A 25,796-nucleotide genomic window follows, 5' to 3' on the forward strand; every position below is an offset into this window, starting at 1 on the left:
GCTTAAGCCCAAGAGTTTGAGGTTGCTGTGAGCTGTGATGCCATGGCACCCTATGGAGGGCAACATAGTGAGACTCTGTCTCAAAAAAAAAATTATTGTAGAAATACAAGCAAGCAAAATGAAAATAGATGGTCATATTCTTATCACTTAGCTACCTAATACCTTAGTAATTGTGCTTCCTGAGCTTTTTCTGTGCATACATTTTTTTCCCACGTGAGATTATATGTGCTTTCCATTTCGTGACCTGCTTTTTTAGGCAGCAATCTCCACCATTTTGTTTTTATACATTTTCAGTGTATCTAATAATCAGACTACATTCACATTTCTCCAGTTCCCAAAATGTCCTTTAAAGCTATTTTGTCTGAATCAGTATACAGCCAGGGTCACACTTTACATGTGGCTGCTATATTCTGTAAGGGTCTCAGTCTAGCCCAGTCCCTTTGTTATGTGACATTAACCTGGAGAAGAGACTGGGTCAGTAGCCTCATAGAGTGCCTTACCTTCTAGCTTTGTCTGTATTCTCATGTGATGTCACCTAGGTTGTTCCTCTGTGCTTTTTTCTTTCTTTCTTTTGAGACACAGTCTCAAACTGTCTCATGGGTAGAGTGCTATGGCATCACAGCTCACAGCAATTTCCAACTCTTGGGCTTAAGCGATTCTCTTGCATCAGCCTTCCAAGTAGCCAGAACCACAGGCGCCTGCCATAATGCCCAGCCATTCCTTTGTTGCAGTTGTCATTGTTGTTTTAGCTGATCTGGGCCAAGTTTAAACCCGCCACCCTTGGTGTATGTGGCTGGCGCCCTGCTGACTGAGCTAGGGGTGGTGCCCAGGTCCTCTTTATTTTCTGTAAACTGAGGTTATATCCAAGGCTTGATGTTTCTTGGTGCTTAGAATACCCAAGAGGGGTTGGAGTGTCATTCTATGGCATCCTCATCACCATTGTGGTGGGGGAAGGCCATGTGACCCCTCCCTCAGGTTGTTACATGTATCCCCCGTGAGTAGAAAGTGGTATGTGTGGATTGGCACTGGCACTGTCTGGATGTCTGTTCTGAGAGACCTTTTTATTTATTTATTTATTTTGGCCAGGGCTGAGTTTGAACCTGCCACCTTTGGCATATGGGACCTGCACCCTACTCTTTTGAGCCACAGGTGCTGCCCTGAGAGACCTTTTTAAACTATACAAGAAAACTTACCCATTTGTTGAGGGGAACTTGATCTTGGGAGTTGGGCTCTTGGGTGAAAAAAATCAAATAACAAGGACATTGATGGAGTTCCATCTTGTTTAGTGCAAATCTAGGGATACCTGGCTCTGTTTTTACTTTGTTTCCAGACATGTGATCTGGGTTAAATCCCAGCTCTGCTACTTACCAACTAGGTGACCTTGGGCAAGTTACTTAACCTCTTTGAGCCTTAAGTTCCTCCTTGGATTTCTTATCTGGCAGAGTTGTTGGGAGGGTTGAATAAAACAAGGTATGCTCAGCTGTCTTTTTCTTTAGATGGAAAGCTTTTTGAGGCCAAGGCTAATAAATAGTAGAAAATCCAAAGATGTTTTATTTTTTTGAGACAGTGTCTCACTCTCTCGCCCTGGGTAAAGTGCTGAGGCATCATAGCTCACAGCAACCTCTGACTCTTGTGCTCAAGCGATCCTTTTGCCTCAGCCTCCCGAGTACCTGGGACTAGTAGAGAGTGGGTCTCACTCTTGCTCAGGTTGATCTTGAACTGCTGAGCTCAAGCAGTCCACCTGCCTTGGCCTGCGAGAGTGTGAAGATTACAGTGGTGAGCCACCAGGCTCAGCTCCAAAGATGTTTGTTGAATGAAAAAAACGCAAAAAGTAGGACTGGTGGTACAGACTGGTGATAAGTACCAGGGAGTAAAGAAATCATCCATTTAGGCATTGTTTTTTAATTTATGCTTCCATTTCATTTAACATGTACCCATACAAGGCTCCATGATGAATCAGCTGTGAGCCTCTCTCCACAGGCAGCTCGTGGGGGCCTGGGAGGGCACAGACAGAGATTCAGGGTGTGGGAGCCTGAAAGATAAATAGAAGGCTTCCTGGTGGAGACTGGGCTGAGTTCAGGAAGATGGGCTCTGGATACAGGGGCTATGTGTCTCTTGGCACAAGTGATTTCTAGGGGAGCTGAAAGACTGTAGCAAGAAGTGAGTCCATGCTGGCTTCAGAGGCCTCTGCTCCTCCCTGTCCTCTTCCTCGTCCCCATTCTGCTTGGTCTATGCACTGGTCCCTGGGCCAGGCCCTGAGTCCCACATGACACTGACAATCCATATGTCTGTCTGCAGTGCCGGATGGAGTGCCGTGATGTGCCAGCAGAGACACTCTACGATGTCCTACACGACATTGAGTACCGAAAGAAATGGGACAGCAACGTCATTGAGACTTTCGACATCGCCCGCTTGACAGTCAACGCTGACGTGGGCTATTATTCTTGTGAGCAGGCACAGAGCCTGATCCCAACCTCCCTGGCCTCCCTCCAGGCTCCCACCAATCCTCCTCCTCCCACCTTCTCTCCTGTGGTCACTCCCCTAGCCAGACTGCTCAGAGACCTGAGTGCTGAGATAGAGGGCTGACCTGAATGTCCCTGTCCACTTCTAGACCCTTGGGCAGTGTACATATACACTTACAACACATATGAACTCATATGTCCATGTATACGTGCTACACACAAGCAGTTATGTACACAAGCCACAGCTACATGCTGCATAGTCACAAACACACATTTTTTTCTCCCCCCCATATACTCACATTCACCTAGACCAGTGGTTCTCAACCTGTGGGTCGCGACCCACAGGAACTGTATTAAAGGGCCATGGCATTAGGAAAATTGAGAACCACTGACCTAGACAGACAAGCCAGGCCAGCAAGGTAAGGGCTGTGTGAGGGTGTGAGTAGCAGGGATGGCTAGAGGCCATAGGGACAGGGTTCTGCTGTGTCTTCCCTGGTTCCAGCTATGGGACTGTGGTCTGGAAGGGGAGGAGGACCTGTTTGGATTGGAGTCACTGACAGTTAATTAGGCATCCCTGTGTCTCTGGCCTCTGCTGTACCGTGCCTTACAGGTAGGTCTGGCCAGTGGTCTGGATGAACTGTCTCTTGCCCTCCACAGGGAGGTGTCCCAAGCCCTTGAAGAATCGTGATGTCATCACCCTCCGCTCCTGGCTTCCAATGGGCACTGACTACATCATTATGAACTACTCAGTCAAACATCCCGTGAGTCAACCTGCCCTCCCTGCCAAGTGGGCAGCGGAAGGTATTAGGCAGGGCTGGGCCATGGCTGCCACCATGACTTTACTGGGACTTTGGACAGGCATGGGCCCTCAGTGTCCTTCCTACAGAGTGAGGATAATGGCTCTGTCTCCCTAAGAGATCAGGAGAAGGCAGTGCAGCTATCTCAGTGGCAAGAAGGGTAGGATGGGATGACTTTGGTTGGGGTCTATAATAGGGCAGGCCAGAAAAATGGGGAGCAAGGGGTAGGAGGCAGGGTCCTCTGGCCATCTCTGAGTGTGGGCCACCTCGATCTCCCAGGGAAGGGAGGATAGGCAGGTTTGGCTAGCCTAGGCAAGAATGAGTGTGTAAGTCTTTGGATGCTCATGTGTGCTCATGAGTCCTGGGCCCACAATGGTAGCTTTCCTGAGGGGAGCAGGGAAAACCTCAAGAGGAACTAGTCTGATTTTATCCTTCTCTTCACTCAGAATCAGGCCCAGCCTAGAGAGAGATGTGTGTATATTCCCAAAGACATTTCCTTTGCCCCCACCCTCAGTCTTACCTCCATGTACCTTCCATCCCCAGAAATATCCACCTCGAAAAGACTTGGTCCGAGCTGTGTCCATCCAGACGGGCTACCTCATCCAGAGCACGGGGCCCAAGAGCTGCGTCATCACGTACCTGGCCCAGGTGGACCCCAAAGGTGAGGGCTTGACCCTGCAGTAGTTATGAGATCCTTCCCTATACCACAGGGGATGGGGCTTGATCTACTTAAGGATCCAGAAGGACATTGCTGTTTTATATCCAAAGCCTTGTTTGAACCAAGGTTTGAGATTTTACTGAAGTTGGAAAAGAATGGGCCAGGTGGCTACTGTTGCATTGAAGAAGCTTGGAACTCTCTTCCTGGGCTCAGACACCCCTGTGCTCTGACTTGCTCCTTGCTCACTGGCTGTTCCCATTCTGTCTGTCTGGTACCTATCCTCTGCCTATTCTGGAGGCCTGGGTTTTCCAGACCTCAGTTCTCTCCCCCTTGGGAAGGCTCAGCCACTCCTATGGCTTTAGTGGCAGCTGATCACATGTCTCTCTGCTGAGATCCAGATTGCTGTAGCTGTCGGCCCCCTGGACATCTTCAGGATGTCTTTGAGGTCCCTGAGACTCACTGTGTCCAACAGTGGACTCACTATCTTTCCTCTGACCTGCCAGTAACCTGTGGTCATCTGGGGACATTCCCTCTTCCTCAGATCCCAAATCTAGTCACTGATTCTTATTGATTCTGCCTCCCAAATAGCTCCTAAATCTGTTTGTCTCCATGGTCAGCTACCTACTCTGTACCAGCTACCAGAGAAATTTTTCTAAAATACTTATTTCTTATGACTCTCCGCTGCTTAAAGTTCTTCTATGACTCTCTTTTGCCCTCAGAGTAACGTCTAAGCCCCTACTCAGGTTTCCTGGTCCCTCCTCACACCTTACACTTTCACACCTCCATGTCTAGGCAGCCCTTTCTTGCAGCCTAGATATATCTCTCCCCCTCTACTCAATCCTCCAGTGCTGCTGCAGATGTCACCTCCCTTATCCCTGGCCACCAGTCACTAGTCCACTGCTCTGTGGGCACATTCCCCTCTACAGAACACTTGGCACACTGTTGGGCCCTTTGACAGTGACTTCCTTTCTGGTTCCTCAGGCTAGCCCAGGGGGGTGGGGCATCACAGTGAATGTGGAATGAGTGAGTAAGTGAATGAATGACTAGAGGGTGGGTAAACCTTAAGCATCTTTGCCTGGGAATGCTTCAAGCTCCCAGGGCCCAGGGGCCCAGGGCTCCCTCTGGCACCTCATTGAGTGTATTAGGCATCAGAGCAGACACTTGGAAATGAGACAGGGTTGAGAACTGGGCTGTGGATTCCAGGTCAGGCCAGGTTGGGGGCTTTAGCTAGAGGCCTGTGTTGTCAGGGAGGGGGCTTAGAAGGACAGACAAAAGAGAGGCTGAGAGGGGTTAAATATGAGAAGGAATGTCAGTGTGAGTAGAGGGAGGTGGCAGGCTGGAGCTTGGTGGGTAAGAATTTCAACCCATGTGTAGCATGTGGTCACCTAGGACCCTGTGATTTTCTTCCACATGGTCATTTGGGGCTTAGCAGAAGGAGAAGGGGAAATAGAGTTGAGCCTAAGGACCTTGGTCTGAGGTAGAAAGAAGGAGTGAGGATGAAGTCTGGTAGGATTTGCCTCACATACTCCCCTTCCCATGGATGGGCAGAGGGAGGGGACTGGTGTATGTGTATGGTGGGGACTGAGGCTGCTTCCTCCCTTCTCACTACCATTCCTTGCCCTCTAGGCTCCTTACCCAAGTGGGTGGTGAATAAATCTTCTCAGTTCCTGGCTCCCAAGGTGAGTGTCCTTAGGACTTTGGGGGTATGGAGGCTGGGGAGAGGAATTTGGGAATAGGGGATGGAGTCAGGGATAGACGGGTGGGGGCGGGGTTAGGACTTATGGGTGGAGTTATGAAACTGGAGCCAGAGTTAGGAGGTTGGGGCTAAGCCACTGCAGAGGGCGCAGAGAAGACCTCATCTGTGCCCTGGCCACTCCTGACACCGTGGGGCGGCGGTCCCACAGGCCATGAAGAAGATGTACAAGGCATGTGTCAAGTACCCTGAGTGGAAGCAGAAGCATCAGCCTCACTTCAAGCCCTGGCTGCACCCGGAGCAGAGCCCATTGCCGAGCCTGGCGCTGTCGGAGCTGTCTGTGCAGCATGCGGACTCGCTGGAGAACATCGATGAGAGCTCAGTGGCTGAGAGCCGAGAGGAACGTATGGGCGGTGCTGGTGGCGAGGGCAGCGATGATGACACCTCGCTCACCTGAGCGCGGTACTACTTCAAGGACCCAGATAGAAAATGGACCGAGCCCTGGAGCAGCGGATTCTCCTACACTTTCTTCCCTCCCCCACTCCCCACGCCTCCTGGGGGCGCTGGGCTCGGGCTCAGGCCCAGGCGGGCGCTGCGGCCTGGCTGGACACAGCCCCAATAAACGATCCCACAGCCTCAGCCGGCTTATCACTTGTGCCTGCTTCCCACCTTCCTGGGCACCACCACTGCTCTAGTCCCTGGTTCTACAGTTGATTTTGTTAACGTTATTGATTGCTTGATGTTTGATTCTTCAGCCTTCTTTTCATTTCCCTAGTGTGAGTGTGTGTGCAGGGTGGGGTGGGGTGGGACAAGGGAAGGGTTGTTACCCCCTTCGCTTGCCCATAGTCTGTTCATTAGTTCTTTATTCATCCATCCCCTTGTCCTTGTGCCATTCATTTTGCCATTCACACCAGGCTATTTTCACTACTCTAAGGAAAGGAGCAGGCCTGGCCAGAGGCTCTGGTCAGGGGTAAGAATGCAGGTTCTACTGACCCTACGCTTTGCAGGCCCCCTTGAGTTCAACCTCTGAACTGGGGATCTGACACTGTCCTGTCATCACGGAAAGGAGGAAGAGGGGTCTATGGGTCTCAGGCTCTGGGCTCTGGAGCTGAGGTTGGGGCAGCATGTCCTGAAGGAGGGAGCTCAGGGGTATAGTTGGAAGGACCAAGCTCTGATTCATACCCTTCCTAGGTCATTTTGAAGACATCAGGACTGTGTTAACAGGAATCCTGTCATCATGTACTCCACCTGGCTGCTCTGAGGTCTAGAGGGCTGCCTGAGTCTCCCCTGTTCTCTGTTGTCCCCAGGTCAGGAGAGTCCTGAATTCTGCTCCTCTCCAGTGTGTTTTCCCTGACATGAATGAACTTGGGGCCTGGAAATTTTCTTCCAGGGTCTGGTCCTATTCTCACCTCCCAGAAAGCTCTTTGTCCTGGCTCTGCCAGCGGAAGACACAGTCTACTCAGTCCGCGCTTTTCCAGAGGGACAGGGTGAATGGCCAGTGAGGGTTGGGCAGGAGATTTGTAACTCACCAAGATGGGTTCCGATCCCATCTTTGTCTAATACCACCTTTGTAACTTTGGGCAAACCCTGGTATTTCTTGGAGCCTTACTTCCTAATCTATAATCTAGGGTGATAATTTTTGCCTCTGGAGAGTAAGGACTGTGATAAAAGAAATAAATTGCTCATCACTGGGGCTGGCTTATAGTAGGCACTCAAATTATTGACACTTTCCTTTTCCTGGATAAACCCCCATGTCCACTCTGGTGGGAGCTATCCTTCTAGTTATCCTCTTTGTACATATGGAGAAATAGAAACCTGGAGAAGTTAAGGTCTCTGGCTTGGGTTGGCCCCAGAAGTGGCCCTAGATACAGGACCCAGAAATGCCTGTCACGCCTGGGGCCTTCATCTGTGTATGTGCTGGGAAAATGGGTGAAAATCGTTTTTCTAGGCCTGGGTGGTATTGGTCTCTAGGATCCCTAAGATCCTTGGGAGGTATGGCTGAGTAGGACTCTTTCCTAGCCCGTTGTCTCTAGGATATGTAGCGCCCAGGAAGAGAAATGGGATACCCTGGAAGAATGAGGTGGGGGATGGGCTTCCTGGAGGAGGTAGGGACCGTATTTGTCCTGCCCCCTTTAACCCTAGGGGTGTAAGCCAGGTAGGGTGTGTGTGTGTGTGTGTCTTCCTGTGGGAAGCTTCAACAGAAGAGAGGTGCGAGCGGCAAGGAGACTCGGGGAGAGATGGAGACTCAGCGCAGAGGGTGGTGGGGTATCCCTGAACCTTAGGAGACTTGCAAGCAGCGAGAGGGGTAGGAGGCAGGAGACACAGATCGACCGGTCCGGCAGGCGAGTCAGGCTAGCTGACTCAAGGACCATGGCTAGGCGGAGGGGCGGGACTAGGGCGGGGCGGGTCCCTGCCCCTGCCCCGCCCTCCCCTCCTGGGGGCGTCACGTGGGGCGGGCGGAAGCGTCCGGCGGGGTGGGCGCGCCAGGACCCGTTGCTGAGAATTGGTTGCGGTGGCGGGAGTTGGTGGCGGCTCCTGGACATCTGGTCCCCGTGTGGAGTTTTCGCTCAAAACAGGTCAGTGCGGTTGCCGGGGCCTCCCAGTCTACAGCCCCTAGTCAGACGTGGCCTGCAGTTTCCCCATTTTGCAGAGGGGAACGCCGAGTCCGCGTGGGTACTCCGCGCCGTGCGCCTCCTTCCTCAGGTCATCTTGACTGTTTTCCTGACTGGTAATAGTGCTGGGGGTTGCCTCCTGAGGATGAGCGGTCGGGTCAGAGACGATAGGGAAGAGAATGAACCAGCGGGACACTGGGCTCTCAGGCTCCGAACCCAGCCCACCCTCAGGTTCCTTGGTTTTCCCATCTGTGAGATGAAGTCTCCACTTCCCCACGTTGAGCGCCGAGACCCCTACAGTTCTGCAGATCGGTATGACTCTATACCCTGGACCTGGGGCTCCAGTGACCTTGGGCAGGCTACTTCCGGTTCTGCACCTCAATTTCCCACCAGTAAATGGGGGCATGACTTCCCAAGAGCCCTTACCTGGCCCAGTTGCTGGAGAAGGAGGTTCGTGTTCACTGAATGGGGTCAAGCTGGGAGTGGGTGGTTGGGACTGGAGAGAGAAGTCTTGGAGTGCAGCCTGCAGGGCATGGGGTGAGTGTTTGGTCCCAGATCTTCAGGGGTGGTTTTGGTGCTGGGGAACTCTGGCCAGGAGTAGCCATCACAGTATGGCTTCTGCCCTATGCACTCCCTTCCCCCAAATCTCGGATCCTGAGGACTCTTCCCTGATCCCCAGACTAGGAGGGAGGGTAGCCAGGGCCAGATATTCAGGGCCAGATATTTGAGTATATTCAGGGAAGGATTTAACTGCCTGCTGGGTCCTAGGGTCCCAGACAGAGGCATTCATGACACGTGTCCTTGGAGAGTGCCCAGTCCCAAGCTGGAGTATACCTCCCAGCAAGATCATTACAGGGTAAAAGGAGCCCAGCAGAGACTCAAAGACAGGTGTGGACATGGTGCAGGCCCAGGGAGAAAGGGATGACTGGAATGAACCATGATGGCTACCTTGTAATTTACAAGGATAGGGGCCCTCAAAGGAGGGCATGGCTTGTGCAGAGGCAAGAACTTAGATGGTATGTTTGAGGAATAGCAGGAAGATGCGTGTGGCTGGAGAGATAGCAGGGGCAGGGGTGTAGAGAGAACTTATCCTTGTGTCCCTTGCCTGGGGGACCCTGACTTTTCATTAGCTACTTGCTCACTAGAGTACGGTAGGAGGGGGGTGTGCCAGACAAAGTACTGATGACTGGTCTGGTGGAGTGGGCAGAGGCCACCAGGGCTGCGATTGCCCCCAGGCTAAGTTTGGCATTCAGGCCTCCCTAGTGGACCCCAGCCTTATGCCCTCACCACCTGGTATCCAGCCATACTTCTCCCAGCATCAAGACTCAGCTTTTTGTGCTGATTGCAACCCGTCCCCTGAAGTTTTCTCCCCATCCAAATCCCCAGGTCCTTTGGGGCTTTGACTTTCAGAGGTAGGCTTCTTATTGCCTCTCTTTCCTGCCCAGCTCTTTAGTCTTGTGTAGTGGCATAGCTTAGGAAGGGTCTTCTTGGAGCTCTGTGGGGAGAGGGCCTACAGAACCATAAGGTTGTTTGGGACTTGGGGCCCAGAGTCCTTGTGGCAGCCAGCAACCACTATGTGACTCTGCAAGTCCCCAAACTCCTCAGAGCCTCTATTTCCCCATCTGCAGGAGAGGGTGACCAGCCCTGGCCTCATGCCCCAAACAGAGACTGTGCTGGGGCAAGAATCAGGTCTATCTAAATCTAAGTCCTGCCTCCTAGCATAGAGTGTTCGAATGAAGGAAAGGGAAAACCCAGGGGAAGGGGTCAGTTCAGAGGGGTAGGGGGGCATCTGAGAGTACTGGAAGCTAGTGGTGGACCAGGCCTAGGGGATTGGCTGGAGGGGAGAGTCCCCTCCACTCTTTGGGGCCCTCTTTCCTTCCCACCCCATTCTCCTTTGGCTGAGCTCAAAGCCATCCGCCAATGCTCAAACAAGTGGCTTCTGTTCCCAGGGGAGGGGGAGGGGAAGCAGGCTTTGGGCTTCAGGCCCGGCTGTCCAGCGCTGACCCTGGCCCCCCGCCCCTCACTCTAGGTCTTAACCCTTGACAGCCTGGACTGGTCCTTGGGCGGCTTGAGGGCTGATGCCCCTTACCTACCAGCTGTCCCCTCTACCTTTAGTCTTTCAAGGGTTCTTTTATGTCAGGAAGGGTTTTAATAGAATATCAGTGGGAAAAGGGAAAGGCTGGAGAAGATAATACCATGGACAATTACAGACTACTTGGCCCAGAATCTTCTGTCATAGTTGGGGAGACTGAGGCCAAGAGCCAGAGGTAAGGCTAGGATCCCACAGGAAGCCCTGGTGAGGGTCAGGGCTGACTCTAACTCCTAGTCTGGCCTCTTGTGGGGAAAAGGGATAGAAGGTGAGGGAACTGTCTTTGATTAAGAATCTACTGTGCACAGACACTATACATTTGTACTTTATTTAACCTTACATCATGGCACAAGACAAGGGTCATCCTGCAGTATCAAGGGGGAAGAAACTGAACCTCAGAGAGAGCTCAGTAATAACATCAAAAAGTGTGGCACTGTCAGCTTATAACATTCCTATTGCACCATTGTAGACAGTTTTATATTTATTAACCAGTTTAAACTTGCCAACAGCTCTAGAAGTTGGGTACCATTCTGCAGGTAAGGAAAGTGAGGTACAGAGAGGTTCAGTAACTTGCTGAGGATTGTAGTGAGTAAGTGGTGGAAATGTGATCAGAACCCAGGCATTTGCCTCCTCTGGCCTGGTTTCCCCTCTCCCAGTCTGATCTCACCCCTTGAGCTCTGCCCAGGGCTGAGTGAGGGGTTTTTCTCTGGGTAGTGGCCAAGGCAGCCTCCAGCAGAGTATGACCCCAGCCAAACAGATCCAGCCCCTTTTTCAGGAGCAGAGTCTGGTCCCTGGGGTGGCTCCTCTCACTCCCTTCTCTGGTCTCAGGCAGACTCAGCCCGCTCTGCAGTACTGTGCAGGGGATGTTTCATGTTCCTGCAAGGGTTCAGCAAGAAGGGTGGCCACTCCAGGGTCTAAACAGCATAAAGATGTGGAGAGCCCCAGACAGCCTCCTCCAGTTATACTTACCACAAAGCTCAGGACCTGCTGCTGACTTAACACCAGTGCCCCCAGCTCTGATCAAAAAGGCATCTTGTCCACCTACCCTCACCCCTGGCCAGAGCCCCAAACCTGTACATTCCAACCAGGGCTCTGGGGAGGGCAGTCCCAGCGCAAAGAGGCAGGTGATTGTCAGTGTCAGGAATGGTATGGGGATAGTGCAAGATTGGTCTTCCTCGTGGCCTTCCCATAGAATCTCTCTCTTTCTCTCTCTCATTCTTTGAGCCATAGTTCAGAAGGGAATAATACCCTGTCCTGTAATTAGGACATCTGTCCTAGATATTGGGACAATCAGAGATTGGGACTAGTTCAATAACAAATTATTTAATGGGCTGGGTGCCCGTAGCTCGATGGTTAGAATGCTGGCCCCATGCACTGGGGATGGCAGGTTCGAACCTGGCTGGGGCCTTCTAAATAGAAGCAAACAAACAAATTAAAAAAAAACCAAATTATTTAATGATAGTAAATTATTATTTAATAGTGCAATAGTAGTAGCAGTTATTATTTCTTGGAAGCTTACTATGTGCCAGGCAGTGTGTTAAGCACTTTATGTACCAATTCATTTAGTCCTCAGCAATAGTCTTATGAAAGGCTGGGTGAGGTGGTTCACGCCTGTAATCCCAGCACCCTGGAGGCTGAGGTGGACGGATTGCCTGAGCTCACAGGTTTGAGCAAGAGCGAGACCCTGTCTTTAAAAATAGTAGGGCATTATGGCAGGCACCTGTAGTCCCAGCTACTTGGGAGGCAGAGGCAAGAGAATTGCTTGAGGCCAAGAGTTTGAGGTAGCTGTGAGCTATGACACCATGGCATTCTATTGGGGGTTACAAAGTGAGACTCTGTCTCAAAACAACAACAACAAAAAACAGTAGTCTTATGGGATAGTTTAATGGATGTTCCCATTCATTTTACAGATGAGGAAACTAAGGTCCAGAGGGGTTAAGTGATTTGCCCAAGATCATCCATTACATAGAATAGCTAGGAATTTCCATTGCTTTACAATGATGATCCTGAGCACTGGGAGGTGATGTATGTCCAGAAGGCTGCCTGGTCACATGACAATTCTGGTGGCTAGATGTGGAGCTAGAATGCCTGCAAGGGTATCTTGCTTGCAGACCTAGGATGAGTACTTAACAGAGGTCTGGTTTCTGTTCTTTTCCTACTTTGTCCACCCTGGCTTTTTAAAAAAAATTCAGACAGGCTCTCCCTCTGTCATTGAGGCTGGAGTATAGTGGCCTCATCATAGTTGACTTCAACCTTGAGCTCTTAGGCTCAAGCAATCCTGCCTCAGCCTCCCGAGTAGCTGGGACTGTAGGTGTGTGCCACCACACTAGCTAATTTTTGGGTTTTTGGCCAGGGCTGGGTTTGAACCCGCCACCTCTGGCATATGGGGCCAGCGCCTTACCTTTTTGAGCCACAGGTGCCGCCCATTTTTGTATTTTTTTTTTTTTTTTGAGACAGGAGACTCAAGCTGTCCCCCTGGGTAGAGTGCTGTGACATCTCAGCTCACAGCAACCTCCAACTCCTGGGCTCAAGCGAGTCTCCTGTCTCAGCCTCCCTAGTAGCTGGGACCACAGGCGCCCACCACAACGTCCGGCTATTTTTTTGGTTGCAGCCGTCATTGTTTGGCGGGCCCGGGCTGGATTCGAACCCGCCACCTTGGATGTATGTGGCTGGTGCCTTAGCCACTTGAGCCACAGGCGCTGAGCCCATTTTTGTATTCTTTATAGAGATGAGGGTCTTGCTTTTGTTCTGGCTGGTCTTGAATTCCTGGCCTCAAGTGATCATCCTGCCCCAGCTTCCCCAAGTGCTAAGATTATAGATGTGAGCCATTGTGCCAGGTCAACCCTGGGTTGTTTTTTTTTTTTCTTTTTTTGAGACAGAGTATCACTTTGTTGCTCTCGGTAGAGAGCATCATAGTGCCATGGCATCATAGCTCATGGGGACCTCAAATGATCCTCTTGCCTCAGCCTTCCATGTAAGCTGGGACTACATGAGCCTGCCACAATGCCCACCTATTTTTAGAGATGGGGGTCTTTTTTTTTTTTTTTTTTTTTTTTTTGCTGGGGCTGGGTTTGAACCCGCCACCTCTGGTATATGGACTGGTGCCCTACTCCTTTGAGCCACAGGCACTGCCCCGAGAGATGGGGGTCTTGCTCTTGCTTAGGCTGGGCGGGTCTTCAACTTGTGAGCTCAAACAATCCACCCATCTCAGCCTCCCATAGTGCTAAAATTATACGTGTGACCTGCTATGCTCGGCCTCCTGGCTTTTATTTAATACAGTGGTCTCCCAGCTCCCATTTTGCTAATGAGGAGACTAAGGGCAGTAGAAGGTAAATGACTGGGCTATAGGTATTAGGCTACGGAAAGTGAGAGCTGGGACTAGAAAGTGGAGGGCACCCGAGGCCTGCCTTCCTGCTGGGAGCCTTGTCAGGACCTACCGAAGCTCTGAGCTTCATTCAGATGCTGCCCACCCTGGTTACAGGATCCAAACTGGGAACATGCTTCTTCATAGGGTGCTTGGGGTTTGCTACAAGTGGGTGTCAGTGTCTGTCTGAACCAACCTGGAATGTTGTTCTAGAGCCAAGAGCCAGGATGGAGGGCCCACTTGTAGTTAAGTGTGTGGGGCTCAGGTCCAGAGGCGTCCAGAAGAGGCTTCAGATGTGTGGAAAATCTTCCTTCTTGTCATTATTTTCATTGTTGTGAGGACAAAGGTGAAAGAAAGGGTGCCACAGAGGAGGATCAGAATCTCTCTGAGCCACTCCTTTTCCCGTTCTCAGGGCAGGGACCAGGGGTCATAAATAGAATCTTGGTTACCCAGGGACCTTGGGGGATCCTGGCCTGGGCCTGCCTCCTTCTGGCCAGCCCAGTGGTGGGGTGTTAGACCCCAGGATGAGGACAGTAGCAGGCCTGAGCTCTCACTGCATATCCGCCTCCCAGTTGCCTGGGCCTTCCCTGCCAGCCCAGAGAACATTGTCCTGCCCTGGTTATCCTTTTTTCTCCCCCCTATAGCTGTGATATGGGAGAACCTGGGTCTACCTGGAGTCAGGAACTCTGGGTCTGTCCTGGGCTTTTAAGCTCACGAGAGGCCTTTGGGTGGGTGTTTATGTTCAATGGAAACATTTTCCCTGGAGCTTTGGGGGCAGGAGGTAGTTTAGGAAGAAGCAGCTCCCTGGGCCTCCTAGGCCCTCCAGGCCCCAGGTGTGAATCGGGCAGATGCAAGGCAAAGTGTGGGGGAGGGAGGAAGGGTTAGCTAAGATCTTGAGATTCTAAGTATCAGAGATTCAAATTCTAGGGTTTTATGTGCCTGTGATTTTCAGTTTCTGAATTTCTGAAATTCTTGATTTTAAGAAGCTGAAAAGCCTAGAGTTGAGCTGGGTCACCCCCAAGTTGAAGCTGAGTCCTGTGCCACAGCTTGGCCAGACTGGCACCAGACAAGACAGGCCTAGAGAGTTTCTCAGGGCTGCCTAGTGGGTCAGAGACCTAGCCGGCCTCCAGGCTCCATGTGCTTTCTGCTCTGACCACCCCCAGCATACAAACCCAGCTACCTCTCTTTCATGAAATCTGGGAACCCTGTGGACTAAGCAGTAGCAGGAGGGGCAGTCATCTTGGTGTTGGGAAGAGATAAGGGCCAGGCCCCTCTGTGTTCACCAGTACTAGTAAGGCCATCCCCATGCACACCAGGGCCAGGTTGTAGAGAAGCTCAGGGAGGGCTGGTGGCTGGCTGGTGCAAAGAGCAAAGTCAGGGTCATGCTGCTGGGCATCAGGGCCAGTATGGGATGAGGTTTAGCAGACCCAGGTCAAGCCTTAAAGAGTCAGACCAGGCACGGGGGCTACAGAGACTGGAAGGCAGAGATCTAAATAAGGGAGCCTAAAGGGGAGACACTGTCCTGCCTTAGGGTGCAGGAGGCTGGGCCTTGGCTGAGGGACTTAGAGTATTTCACAATGCCTCCCTTAGCTCCTTCCGGTGCTTATCTGTGCCTGTGAGCACAGCAGCTGTACTGAGAGGGCCCTAGGCACAGGAGTGGGGGCTGGTCCTCAGAGAAGGAGGCTTGTTCCCTATAGGAAAGTGCCCTCCTCCTAGAAAACATACCGGCTGGGTGAGCCCCTCTCTTGGTGGTAGTTCCCAGCCCCTGCCTGTGTCACATCCCTTTGAGGGGGAACTCTGTATGGATGTGGTCAGCATTTGAAATCCTGATGTCCTGGTTTCCCAGTGGGATGGGGCATGGGGGCTGCCTCTGCACCTCTTGATGTGTGAGCGATGCAAGGCTTTCACGCCCTCAAGCCTCAATCTCTCGCTTAGCTGCAAACCCGCTCTGCAGTCCATCCTGATACAAATCTCTAGTGAGGAGAGACTGGGTTTGCAGCTAAGATGCAGCAGTTTGTTTTGAGGGAAGCCTTCCCCGACCCAGCCTAGGGAGTCTGAAGATCCAGGGAGCCCCTACCTGTGGTTCTCTTCCTATTTCTGATCCAGAGACATGAATCAGAATATTCATCTGCTTCTACTGCCTGTGGCCTGAAAACCCATACTTCTCAGTGTAGGACTGACCCAGCCTTGGAGCAGGAGAGTTGCTCCAGTGTCTCTGATGTTACTGAGGGGCCCCTTTACCCCCAGTTCTTCTAAGAAACAGGCTATTGGAGGAGATGGAGCTCAGGCTGGGGGCAAGGGCCTGAGTCTCGGTTCTGACCTGTTGTATGGCCCTGGCTAGGTCTTGTCCCTCTGAGACTCACTTTTCTTTCTGCAAATGGGGATGGTTGGATTAGGTGGACTGCTATGTGTTCCTAAGTACTTCTGAGTGCACCTGGTGCTGGGTGGCTGGAGGCCAAGTTCTAGGCACACTTCGGCTGCAGACTTGCAGTGTGACCATGGGCAAGTCATCACCTACGTGGGCTCTTACATGCTCATTCTTTGTATGTAAGGTTGGTAAGTGTCCAGTCAGTCAGTAAATATTCACCATATGCTGCCCTTGGGACTCAGACCATGGTCCTGCTTTGAGAGCGTACCCAGCCAGGGTAGGGGTGAGTGAGAGTGTATATATGGCAGATACAGTCACAGATAGTGAGTGATGTCTGTTGTGATTGGCTCTGTGATGGTGGGAGTCAGAGACTATTTCCTGGAGCAGGTGACTTGAGCTTGAAGACTAAGGTAGAGAAAGTTGTAAGCAGAAGGAACCACATAAGCACAGGCCTGGCAGTGAAGTGCTGAAGTTGGGAGCTAGAGTGGAGAGAATGAGACCAAAGAGGATGGCTAAGGGGCAGGAGCCAGTGGGTGGAGGCCCTTTGAGTCCCCCTGTAATGGGGAGCCATGAAGGGTGTAAGCAGGTTGGGGAGAGGCAGCATCTGCCTGGGGGATGGGGGGTTGGTTTCAGAGACTTCTGGAGTCTGGGATGGTTCTGACTCACTCTGGGGAATGGTTGAGCAGTGGGCAGCATGAAGGGCCTGAGAGTCACACTTTCCCTGTGGGTGAGGGCTTCCCCTGCAGGAAGCAGCAGGGAAGCCTCAGAGGTTGAAAGAAGGGGCAGGCCCTAGGCGGTGCCTGTGGCTCAGTGGGTCCCATATACTGAGGGTGGTGGGTTTGAGCCTGGCCCTGGCCAAACTGCAACAACAACAACAACAAAAAAAGAAGAAGAAGAAGAAGGGGCAAGCCCAGCCACGGAGGTACCAAGGAACCTCAGAGTCACATCTCTGACTTCTAGACCTCTGGTCTGAACTTTGACACCTGCCTTGTCCAACTAGCCCTCTCTGCCCATCTCACTAGGCAGGCCCCTTTCTAGAGCCACTGGAGCAGGGTGGGCCAGGGTCAGACCCAGACTGAAGGTCTCCCAGGCCACCTCCTGTAGACCCTGTCCCTGACCACCCCGTTTCCACCTCTGTCCCTTTCATACATTTCACAGATATTTGTTGAGCATTGTTTTTTTTTTTTTTTTTTTTTGGAGAGAGTCTCACTGTGTTGCCCTCAGTAGAGTGCCGTGGTGTCACAGCTCACAACAACCTTTAACTTTTGGGCTTACGTGATTCTCTTGCCTCAGCCTCCCAAGTAGCTGGGACTACAGGTGCCTCCAAAACACCTAGCTATTTTTTTTGTTGCAGTTGTCATTGTTGTTTAGTAGGCCTGGACTGGGTTCGAACCTGCCTGCCTTGGTGTATATGGCCGGCGCCCTAACCTCTAAGCTCCGGGTGCCTAGCCTTGTTGAGCATTTTCTGGACACTGTCCTAGTCTCTGGGGATACAGCTGGGAGTAAAACAAGGTCTGTGCCTCCCAGCTTAGGAGACTGATGTTAACAATTAAACACACACAAAACCCAATTATACATATAATAATGTCCAGTTGTGATAAGTGAGACACTGAAAAATGAAACACAGTAAAGAGCCAGAGATTGATGAGGGTGCCTTTTCAGGTAGTCAGGGAAGAAAGGCCTTGCATTTGAGAAGGGACCCAAAGCAATCACCTGGGCAAGATATATTCCAGGAATGTCTGGGCAAGAGCATTCCAGGAATGGGGAGCTTGAGGTCTCATCCCTGAGGCAGAAACACTCAGGGACAGATCACATGGGCCTGGTAGGGCATATACTGGTTTTGGCTTTTACTCTGAGTGAGATAGGAAGTCACTGGGGGGTAAGAACTGGTCAGATTTGGGGTCTGTTTTGAAGGCACGTATTTATCCCTAACAAGTTTATGAGGTAGAGCTATCATAATCTCATTACACAGATGAGGAAATGGGCTCAGAAAAGTTATGTGAATTCCCAAGTTCCACAACAGGAGGAACCCGTCTGTTGCCTGTGTCACAGTGTGCTCCGTCCCTGATGCACCTTGCTGCCCTCATGGCTTCCTATTGTCTGGATGGTAAGGATGAGTGTCTGAGCATGGCCTTCCAGGCCCCTCTCAGTCTACAGTCAACCTCCCTTTTCTGCCTGACTTCTATGCATCCTTGCTGGATCCTGCTGTCTGCACACTTCTTTGAGAAGATCCTTGGTTCAGATTCTGGTTCCTATGTGACCTGGAGCAAATTATTAAACCTCTCTGAGCCTCAGTTGTCTCATCTGCAAAGTGGGCTAAGACCACTCACTTTTAGGTTGCTGTGAGGATTGTATGAGGCAGTGCCTGGTAGATGGTAAGCACTCCATAAGTGTGACCTTTTATTGCGTTAAGCAGGGATGGCTGGTTCAGGTGAGTGGGTTAAAATGCTCCCTGTGGCCCTGCTGGAGAATGGGTTGGAGAGGGAGTGCTGAGTCAGGGAGTCTTTTTCGTATGTTATCTGGTTATACAGTAGGGGAGGCTGAGGTCACACATGAAACTGTGGGCTAAAGCCTGTGGCCTGGTGCCTCTGTCTCCTTTCCCTTCTGGCCCCAGCCTCTGCCTCTGCCCCACCCCTTTCGTCCCCTCCACCAGCCAGCACGGGCAGCTTCCCCTTTCAGGTGCTAGCTGCAAGGGGCCCACTTATCTTCTGGCTTCTCTATTCCAGGGGCCATCTAGGTAGAGGGAGGTCTGGGTCCCTATTCTCCTGGGCCACTAGCTCTGAAGCCTACCAGGTCCCTTCTGGGGGAGCGAGGGGCGCAGAAACTTAAAGTTTCCAGCTTCCTCTCCGCTCCCGCATCAGGGCCAGTTCTGGCCCTTGGCCCCTTGGCATGTGGTGAACATCATCAGTGACTCTGGTTCTGTCCACTCCTGCTACTTATGATTCTGTGGTCAGCTCTCTGTTCCCCCACCCTACTGCGGTCAGCCTTATCTCTTCCTGTTTCTGTCTCACAGCATGCAGAGTCTCCTGCTGCTCTCCATGGCGGTAGTGGTCACAGAAGAGGATATTTCTGGAGCTATTCTGCGGCACCTCAGGCTTCCCCCTTGCCCCTTGTGGGAGGAGCTGCCAAGAGAGTCCCACCCCTTTTAGGGTGTGTCTGTGCCTGAGTGGCAGGGGCCAGGCCCAGCCCAGGGACTTGGTGTCCTGATGGGAGCACCCCAGCCTCAAGTGTGGGGCTGCTTGGGTCACCCTTCAGGGAGATCCAGAGGGTGATGGATTGGAGGAGTAGGAAGGGCGGGTCAAGCAAGGACTGTGGAGGACTCAGGTCAGCTCTGCTTGTGTCAAGTTAGTGCAGTGGGATCAGATGGGAGTTAGGGTGGGCCTAGCTGCAAGTGGAGGAGGGCAGGAGTCAGGCTGAGGGCATAAGGTCTAGGTAGGCTGAGAGGCCTGGCTGGATGGGGCAGGGAGGACTGAGGGGAGCATGTGCCAGAAACATGGCAAACCAAGAAGAAGTTGGGGGGTAGGGAATGAGTGATTCTGAGTGACCCATTTAGGGTTTGGGGTACATGGTGGGACTGGAGGGGGCTACTATGTGATAGACCAAACCATTTAACTTTCAACTTCATCTGTTTGTGAGGGAGGTACTTCAAGGCTTTCCACATCAACCCACGGCTTATTCCCTACCTGACCCTTTTCATGGTGGGATTTGGATGTGAGGGGGGGCCCTGCATGATATTTGGGGGACAGTGGACAAGGGTGGGGTCAGATGCTGTCTGGAGGACAAACTATGGAGACCCTGGCATCTTATGTTTGTATATGGGCCTCAGTCCGCTCCCATGTGAGAGCTCATTAGATTAGCTATGGCTTAGCCTCTCAGGAGGACAAGGAAGGGCTTTGGGGTCTCAGTCTCTTATTCTGCAATCCAGATGGCTCAGGAAACAGTAGTTTTACTTATAATATGTTTTCTTTTTTTTTTTTTTTTTTTTTTTTTTTTTTTTTTTTTTTGAGACAGAGCCTCAAGCTGTCCCCCTGGGTAGAGTGCCATGGCATCACGGTCACAGCAACCTCCAACTCCTGGGCTCAAGCGAGTCTCCTGCCTCAGCCTCCCAAGTGGCTGGGACTACAGGCGCCCGCCACAACGCCTGGCCATTTTTGGGTTGCAGCCATCATTGTTGTTTGGCGGGCTCAGGCTGGGGATTCGAACCCGCCACCTTAGGTGTATGTGGCTGGCGCCTTAGCCGCTTGAGCCACAGGCGCTGAGCCAATATGTTTTCTTTAGTAATCTATGCATGTTATAGAAAGTCATAAAGCTACTGTATAGTCATGGTTTAGGGGAACAAACTGGAACAAACCGTTGTCATTATAGCTCACTACAACCTCAAACTCCTGGGTTCAAGCCATCCTCCTGCCTCAGCCCCCCAAGTAGCTGGGACTTTAGGTGCCTGCCACCACACTGGGCTAATTTTTTGTTTTTCATAGAAATGGGGTCTTGCTCTTGCTCAGGTTGGTCTCAAACTCCTGAGCTCAAGTGATCCTCCTCCTCAGCCTCCCAGAGTGCTAGGATTACCAGCATGAGCCACTGTACCTAGCCCCAAACTCAGTTCTCATGACTTAAAATACATTTACCAGGCCAGGTGTGGTGGCTCACGCCTATAATCCTAATACTCTGGGAGGCCGAGGTGGGTAGGTTGCCTGAGCCAGAGTGAGACCTCATCTCCAAAAACAGCCAGGTGTTTTGGCAGGCAGCTGTAGTCCCAGCTACTTGGGAGGCTCAGGCAAGAGAATCACTTGAGCCCGAGTTTGAGGTTGCTGTGAGCTGCAGTGAGTCTGAGACACTCTACTGAGGGGCGACAAAATAAGACTCTGTCTTAAAAAAATATATATATTTACCATTTTTTCTTCTAATTGTAAAAGTGATACACAGTTGTAAGAGCTTCAAACAATACAGATATGAAGGTTGTAGAAAGTGAAAGTCTTTCATGATCAGATGGGAGTTAGAGTTGGGCCTGAAACTGGTGTCAAGGATGTCCATTGTCCCTTAGGGTTTTTTTTTTTTTGGAGAAAGGGTCTCACTCTGTCACTCTTGGTAGAGTGCTGTGGCATCACAGCTCAGAGCAACCTCAAACGCTTGGGCATAAGCGATTCTCTTGCCTCAGCCTCCCAAGGAGCTGGGAGTACAGGTGCCTACCACAGTGCCTGGCTATTTTTTGTTGTTGTTGTTGTTGCAGTTGTCATTGTTGCCTTAGCTGGCTCAGGGCAGGTTTGAACCCACTAGCCTCAGTATATGTGGCCGGTGCCCTACCCACTGAGCTATGAGTGCCACCCTTGTCCCTTAGTTTTTAATGTCCCTTGATCATTAATAAAACTGTGGTTTAGTGTTTTATTAGGGTGATGTTCTCTCACCAGCTGCACTGTGTTGTGCACTGCCAAAAGGTACCTGGTTGGTGAGACCTGGGTGAGGGAGGACTGAAACTCCACTTGTCCTCTTCTTGCTAAGCTGCATGTCCTGGTGTGGAGCTTCGGAAAGAGGAGGAATCTTTTTTAACTTGCCTTGCCTGGGTTAAAAATAGCTCTTCTCCCCTTTGTCTGGCACCTCCACCCTCACCCCAGAAGGGGATTTGGTGAGTTCAGTGTGGGATGGGGCATGTGTGGTGCCTGGGCTCTCCAGGAGGAGGTCCAGGACACAGTGGTGTGTCCGGTCTGGACCTCTGCATGGGGACATGGCTGGAGGTGGAGTGAGATGATCATTGGTATCTGAGATGACTGAGAATCTCAGGTTGTTGAGGGGTCTAGACTAGAGCCTGACTATAAGCCCAGCACCAGGTCAGGAATAGGAAATGACTGCCTAGCAGTGGAGGAGTGAACAGGAGTCGAGCAAATCTGGCTTCTAGTAAACACGTGGTGACAGATCATGGACATCTGCTGCCAGAGACTGACAGCTCTGCTTTGTGGAGGGGGAAACTGAGGCTTGGAATGTGATGTGACTTACCACAGCTTCAGACAGGAACTGGTGTAACCAGACTGGAATCCAGATTTGCTTTGTATCCTGGGTGGAGAAGGAGCTCCCACCTGCAGCCTAGGGACTTGCTGATGGGCCCCCAGCACCCCACTAGAAAGTTGACACAGCTCTTCATTCACCCAGGTCCTGGGTCCCCACCGTGGTCCCCTCTGCCTCAGGCCCTGCTCCCTGTCAGTCCCTAGAACTCCAGAGGCCCTGAAGACAGGCATTACCACACAAATGATAAGGTAGGAATCTCCTGGTGCCAGGAAGTGGTTGAGGGCAGAGATATGGGGCTGGGGTGGGGAAGGGGACCCCAGGATACCTTCTTGGGATTTGTATACAGCAGGTATCAGTCCCTGAGAGACAGAAAAAGGCTTCTTGGCCTGGGATCAGTCAGCTGCCTACCCGAGGGCTGCACCTGCTGCTTTGCACAGTGGGGCTAGAGAGTGCAGACTTCTGCTGGGGGTGTCACTTCTGCACCCTCTGGTCTGGGGACCCAACCCCCACCTAGTTCCTCATATCTACGGGAAGTGTCTCTAGGGCTTCTTGCCTGAGTTAGCAGAGTACTGAGAAGGCCCGGGAGGGTGGCAGACGGGGATGGCCCGGGCCAGAGGTATCATATGGTGGTTGGACTGGGAGAGGGGGTGTGGGGTATCAGGCATTGTGGGGCTCTGAGGCCATTGTGTGCAGTTGAATTGGTGGTAGGGAGCTGTGTGTGGTGGGGAGGGGCAGATCTGCTGCATGGCTATTGGGTGGGGTGGGAGGTACATAGTTCTTTGGGTAACATGAGGTGTGTGTCTGTGGTACCTGTGGGGTGTGGCTTGCCGACCTAGGTCTGGCCAAAGCAGGCTGTGTGTGTTCTTTGGTTCCTCTGTTGGGAGCTCTGGGGGTTTTCCTGAGGTCTGGACACTGGAGTCCCTGCCCAGCCTGCTCGTGCTGGTACACCTAGGGCTTGAGGCAGTGGTTGGGGTATGCAGGGGATGGGGGTGGACAAACTGAGGCCCAAGGTCTGGACATCTGGGCCTGCTTTCCTCCCTACCTGCTCTCTGCAGGCCTGGGTCTTTTCTTCCACTCAAAGCAGAGCTGTGTGCAGAAGGGGCGCTGAGGATGCAATCAGGAGAGGCGGCCTGGCCAAGAGGACCCCAGAGCTGGGTGTAGAAGGCGTTAGGACCTTTAAGGCTGCTTGACCCAGGGCTGACTCACTTATGCAAATCAGAATGCAGAGGAGACTGGGAAGCCTCATGAGAAGGCCACACCCACATAAGTCAGCAGGCTCTGCAGGTGACCAGGCCAGTCACCAAACCTCTCCAAATATCTTTTGTTCCTGCCACACTGACATCTCTGTCTCCAGCTTCTCCAAATCCATTCTTGTCCCTGGGCCTTGCACACTCAGTCCTCTTTGCCCAAAATGGCTTCCTTCCTTTCTCCTACTTATTTTCAAGGCCCAGGTCAGGAGTCCCCTCTGGAAGCCTCCCAGACACTATTGGACAGAGACCGTCACATCCTCTGAAGGCCCTGTAGACTCCAACAAGTGACCTGGGTAAGTTTCCACCTTTCACAGCCTCCCTGAAAGGGAGTAAGAATCCCAGGTGATGAGATGAAGGTAGAAATCTATCAGGGTCTGGGCACATGCTGGCCAAACAGTGGGCATTTAGGACATGAAGGAAGCTGGACCATGCTTGTCCTTGGCTAAGGCTCTGATCATCTTTTTGTTTTTGACAGTTTCACTTTGTTCCCCAGGTTAGAGTGCTATGGTCTCAGCCTAGCTCACAGCAACCTCAGACTCTTGGGCTCAAGTAATCCTTTTACCTCAGCCTCCTGGGAATATAGGCACCTGCCACCATGCCTTGTCAATTTTTCTATTTTTGGTAGAGACAGGGTCCTGCTTTGCTCAGTTTGGTCTCAAGCTCCTGACCTCAAGCAATCCTCCTGCCTTGACCTCCCAGAGTGCTAGGATTGCAGGTATGAGCCACTGTGCTGGGCCTTGGTCATCTTCTTGTTGGGCTGGTGGAACTGGTGTCACTAGTCAGTAGTGTCACCAGTAAGGGTGTCACAAGAGAGTTGCTGGGCTGGGGCAGAGAAAGATTGATCAATTTAAACTCTGCCATTGGGGTTGAAATAGTAGTTAGAGACAGAAAGGCAAAAGTTTTGGCTCTAGCAAAAGGACTGGACTCAAGCCAGACCTGAAGAAGGACTGACTGGTGAGGATTAGAGATTCCAGATGACTCTTACATACCTCTGGACTGGGACTGAGTTCCTTTATGAGCCCTCCCAGGTCCTGGGCTCCACTGTGGAGAGCAGTACACAAGAAGGGGTGCAGACTCTTAGGATATCTCAGGCTACATTGAGAATTGGGGGGAAGTAGACTTCCACAAATGGAGCAACTGGAGAGTGAGCAGAAGCAGTGATGAGCTGCATGGCTCAGTCTAGGAGCCTGAGGGGCAGTCAGGGAAGACTTTCTGGAGGAGGCAGTGTAGAGCCAGTACCTGAGAGTTGGTAGAGTATGGTTTATGCACTTGTCAGTAGACAATTTCTAGGACTCCCCATTTGCCAGGCTGACACCTAGTATAAAAAGTGACACAGAGGAAGTTGTAGATGGGGCCAGCCCAGCTTGGGGTTTGGGGTATGTCATTGGCAACTTAGGCAAGTCACTTCCTTTCTGTGGGTGTTCCATTTCCTCATCTATTAACTTCAGTGCTTGACCAAGTAGAATGATGGGCTGAGGGGCACTTGAGGGCACTGGGAACTATGGAAAGGTTTTCAGCAGGGGTGGGATCATGGTTAGCAAGCAGAGATGCTGGACAGATGGGAGAACTGGAGGCAGTATGGGGTGGTGGGGTGTCTAAGCCTTGGGGTGGAGAGGAGGGGAAGCCCTCAACTCGTGACTGTGCTATTGCAATAGGATGACATTCCCCTCTACTCAGTCCCTTCCTCCCTGAGGGTGAGAACTCTGATGTGTCATAGGAGATGAGGGGTTTAAACCTCTAAACCAGGGCTGGGATTAGGGAAGAGCAAGTGAGGCACTCAGCTCTGGTGCAGAATTTCAGAGGAGGCTGCCAAAAAGCTCAGTAATCAAGGTATGTAATATTTTAATGTCATTTTAAAAAAATCAATGTTGAAATTTATGATGAACAAAATATAAAACATCAAAATTTTAAATAAAGAGAAGACCAGTATTTCTGATTCTTTCTTTCCTTCAGGCTGTAGTATGGCTTAGCAAGGCACTGCTCTGAACTTTTTTTTCAGGGAGCTGCCTCCTCTGGGAAGCCTTCCCTGACCTCAGCCTGCTGAGGGGCCCCTGGGCTGTTTTCACTGGCTGGTGTTATCTGATCCCTTCCAGCCTGAGGTTCCTGGAGGGCCTAAGGTCTAAGGGCTGGTTCATTCTTCCAGCACCTTCTTAGCACTGGGCTGTCCCAAGGGATGTCAGTATTGAGTCCCCTTGTCTCTTACCTTGGCCAGACACTATTAGTGTTGGAGTAGGAACTTGAGAGAGGCCCAGTAGGGGCCTACTTCTAAGTGGTTTCCTGTTTCCCACACCTAGACATTCCAGTAGGGGGCTGGGACCACAATGAATCAATCTGTGTTTAAACACTGAGTGTGGTGCCTGGCTGATAGCAGGGGTTCAGTTTGTGTTTTGAGGGACAGTTAACTGTGGTTAAGAGTTGAGTGCTGGGCTCGGCGCCTATAGCTCAACCGGCTAAGGCGCCAGCCACATACACCTAAGGTGGCGGGTTCAAATCCCCAGCCCGGACC

At 51.6% G+C, this 25,796-nt stretch overlaps 2 protein-coding genes across 6 annotated transcripts in view; both read left to right on the forward strand.

Moving 5' to 3' along the window:
- The window catches only part of STARD10 (StAR related lipid transfer domain containing 10), a 27,086-nt gene extending 20,837 nt beyond the window's left edge, over positions 1-6,249 (forward strand). For both annotated transcript variants that reach the window (XM_012803050.2, XM_023510271.1), the window contains exons 3-7: positions 2,299-2,446; positions 3,120-3,223; positions 3,803-3,920; positions 5,544-5,596; positions 5,822-6,249. In XM_012803050.2, the coding sequence (XP_012658504.1) occupies positions 2,299-2,446; positions 3,120-3,223; positions 3,803-3,920; positions 5,544-5,596; positions 5,822-6,067 (669 nt within the window). In that variant the 3' untranslated portion in view covers positions 6,068-6,249. The remainder of the gene's footprint in view (positions 1-2,298; positions 2,447-3,119; positions 3,224-3,802; positions 3,921-5,543; positions 5,597-5,821) is intronic.
- A 1,847-nt stretch (positions 6,250-8,096) lies between these two features.
- ARAP1 (ArfGAP with RhoGAP domain, ankyrin repeat and PH domain 1) overlaps positions 8,097-25,796 on the forward strand; it is a 70,590-nt gene continuing 52,890 nt past the window's right edge. For all 4 annotated transcript variants that reach the window (XR_002772101.1, XM_023510410.1, XM_023510306.1 and 1 more), the window contains exon 1: positions 8,097-8,186. The gene's annotated coding sequence lies outside the window, so the exon portion shown is untranslated. The remainder of the gene's footprint in view (positions 8,187-25,796) is intronic.

The sequence above is a fragment of the Otolemur garnettii genome, unplaced genomic scaffold, assembly GCF_000181295.1.
Source record: "Otolemur garnettii isolate 467f Iridium unplaced genomic scaffold, OtoGar3 scaffold00001, whole genome shotgun sequence".
Classification (NCBI taxonomy): domain Eukaryota; kingdom Metazoa; phylum Chordata; class Mammalia; order Primates; family Galagidae; genus Otolemur; species Otolemur garnettii.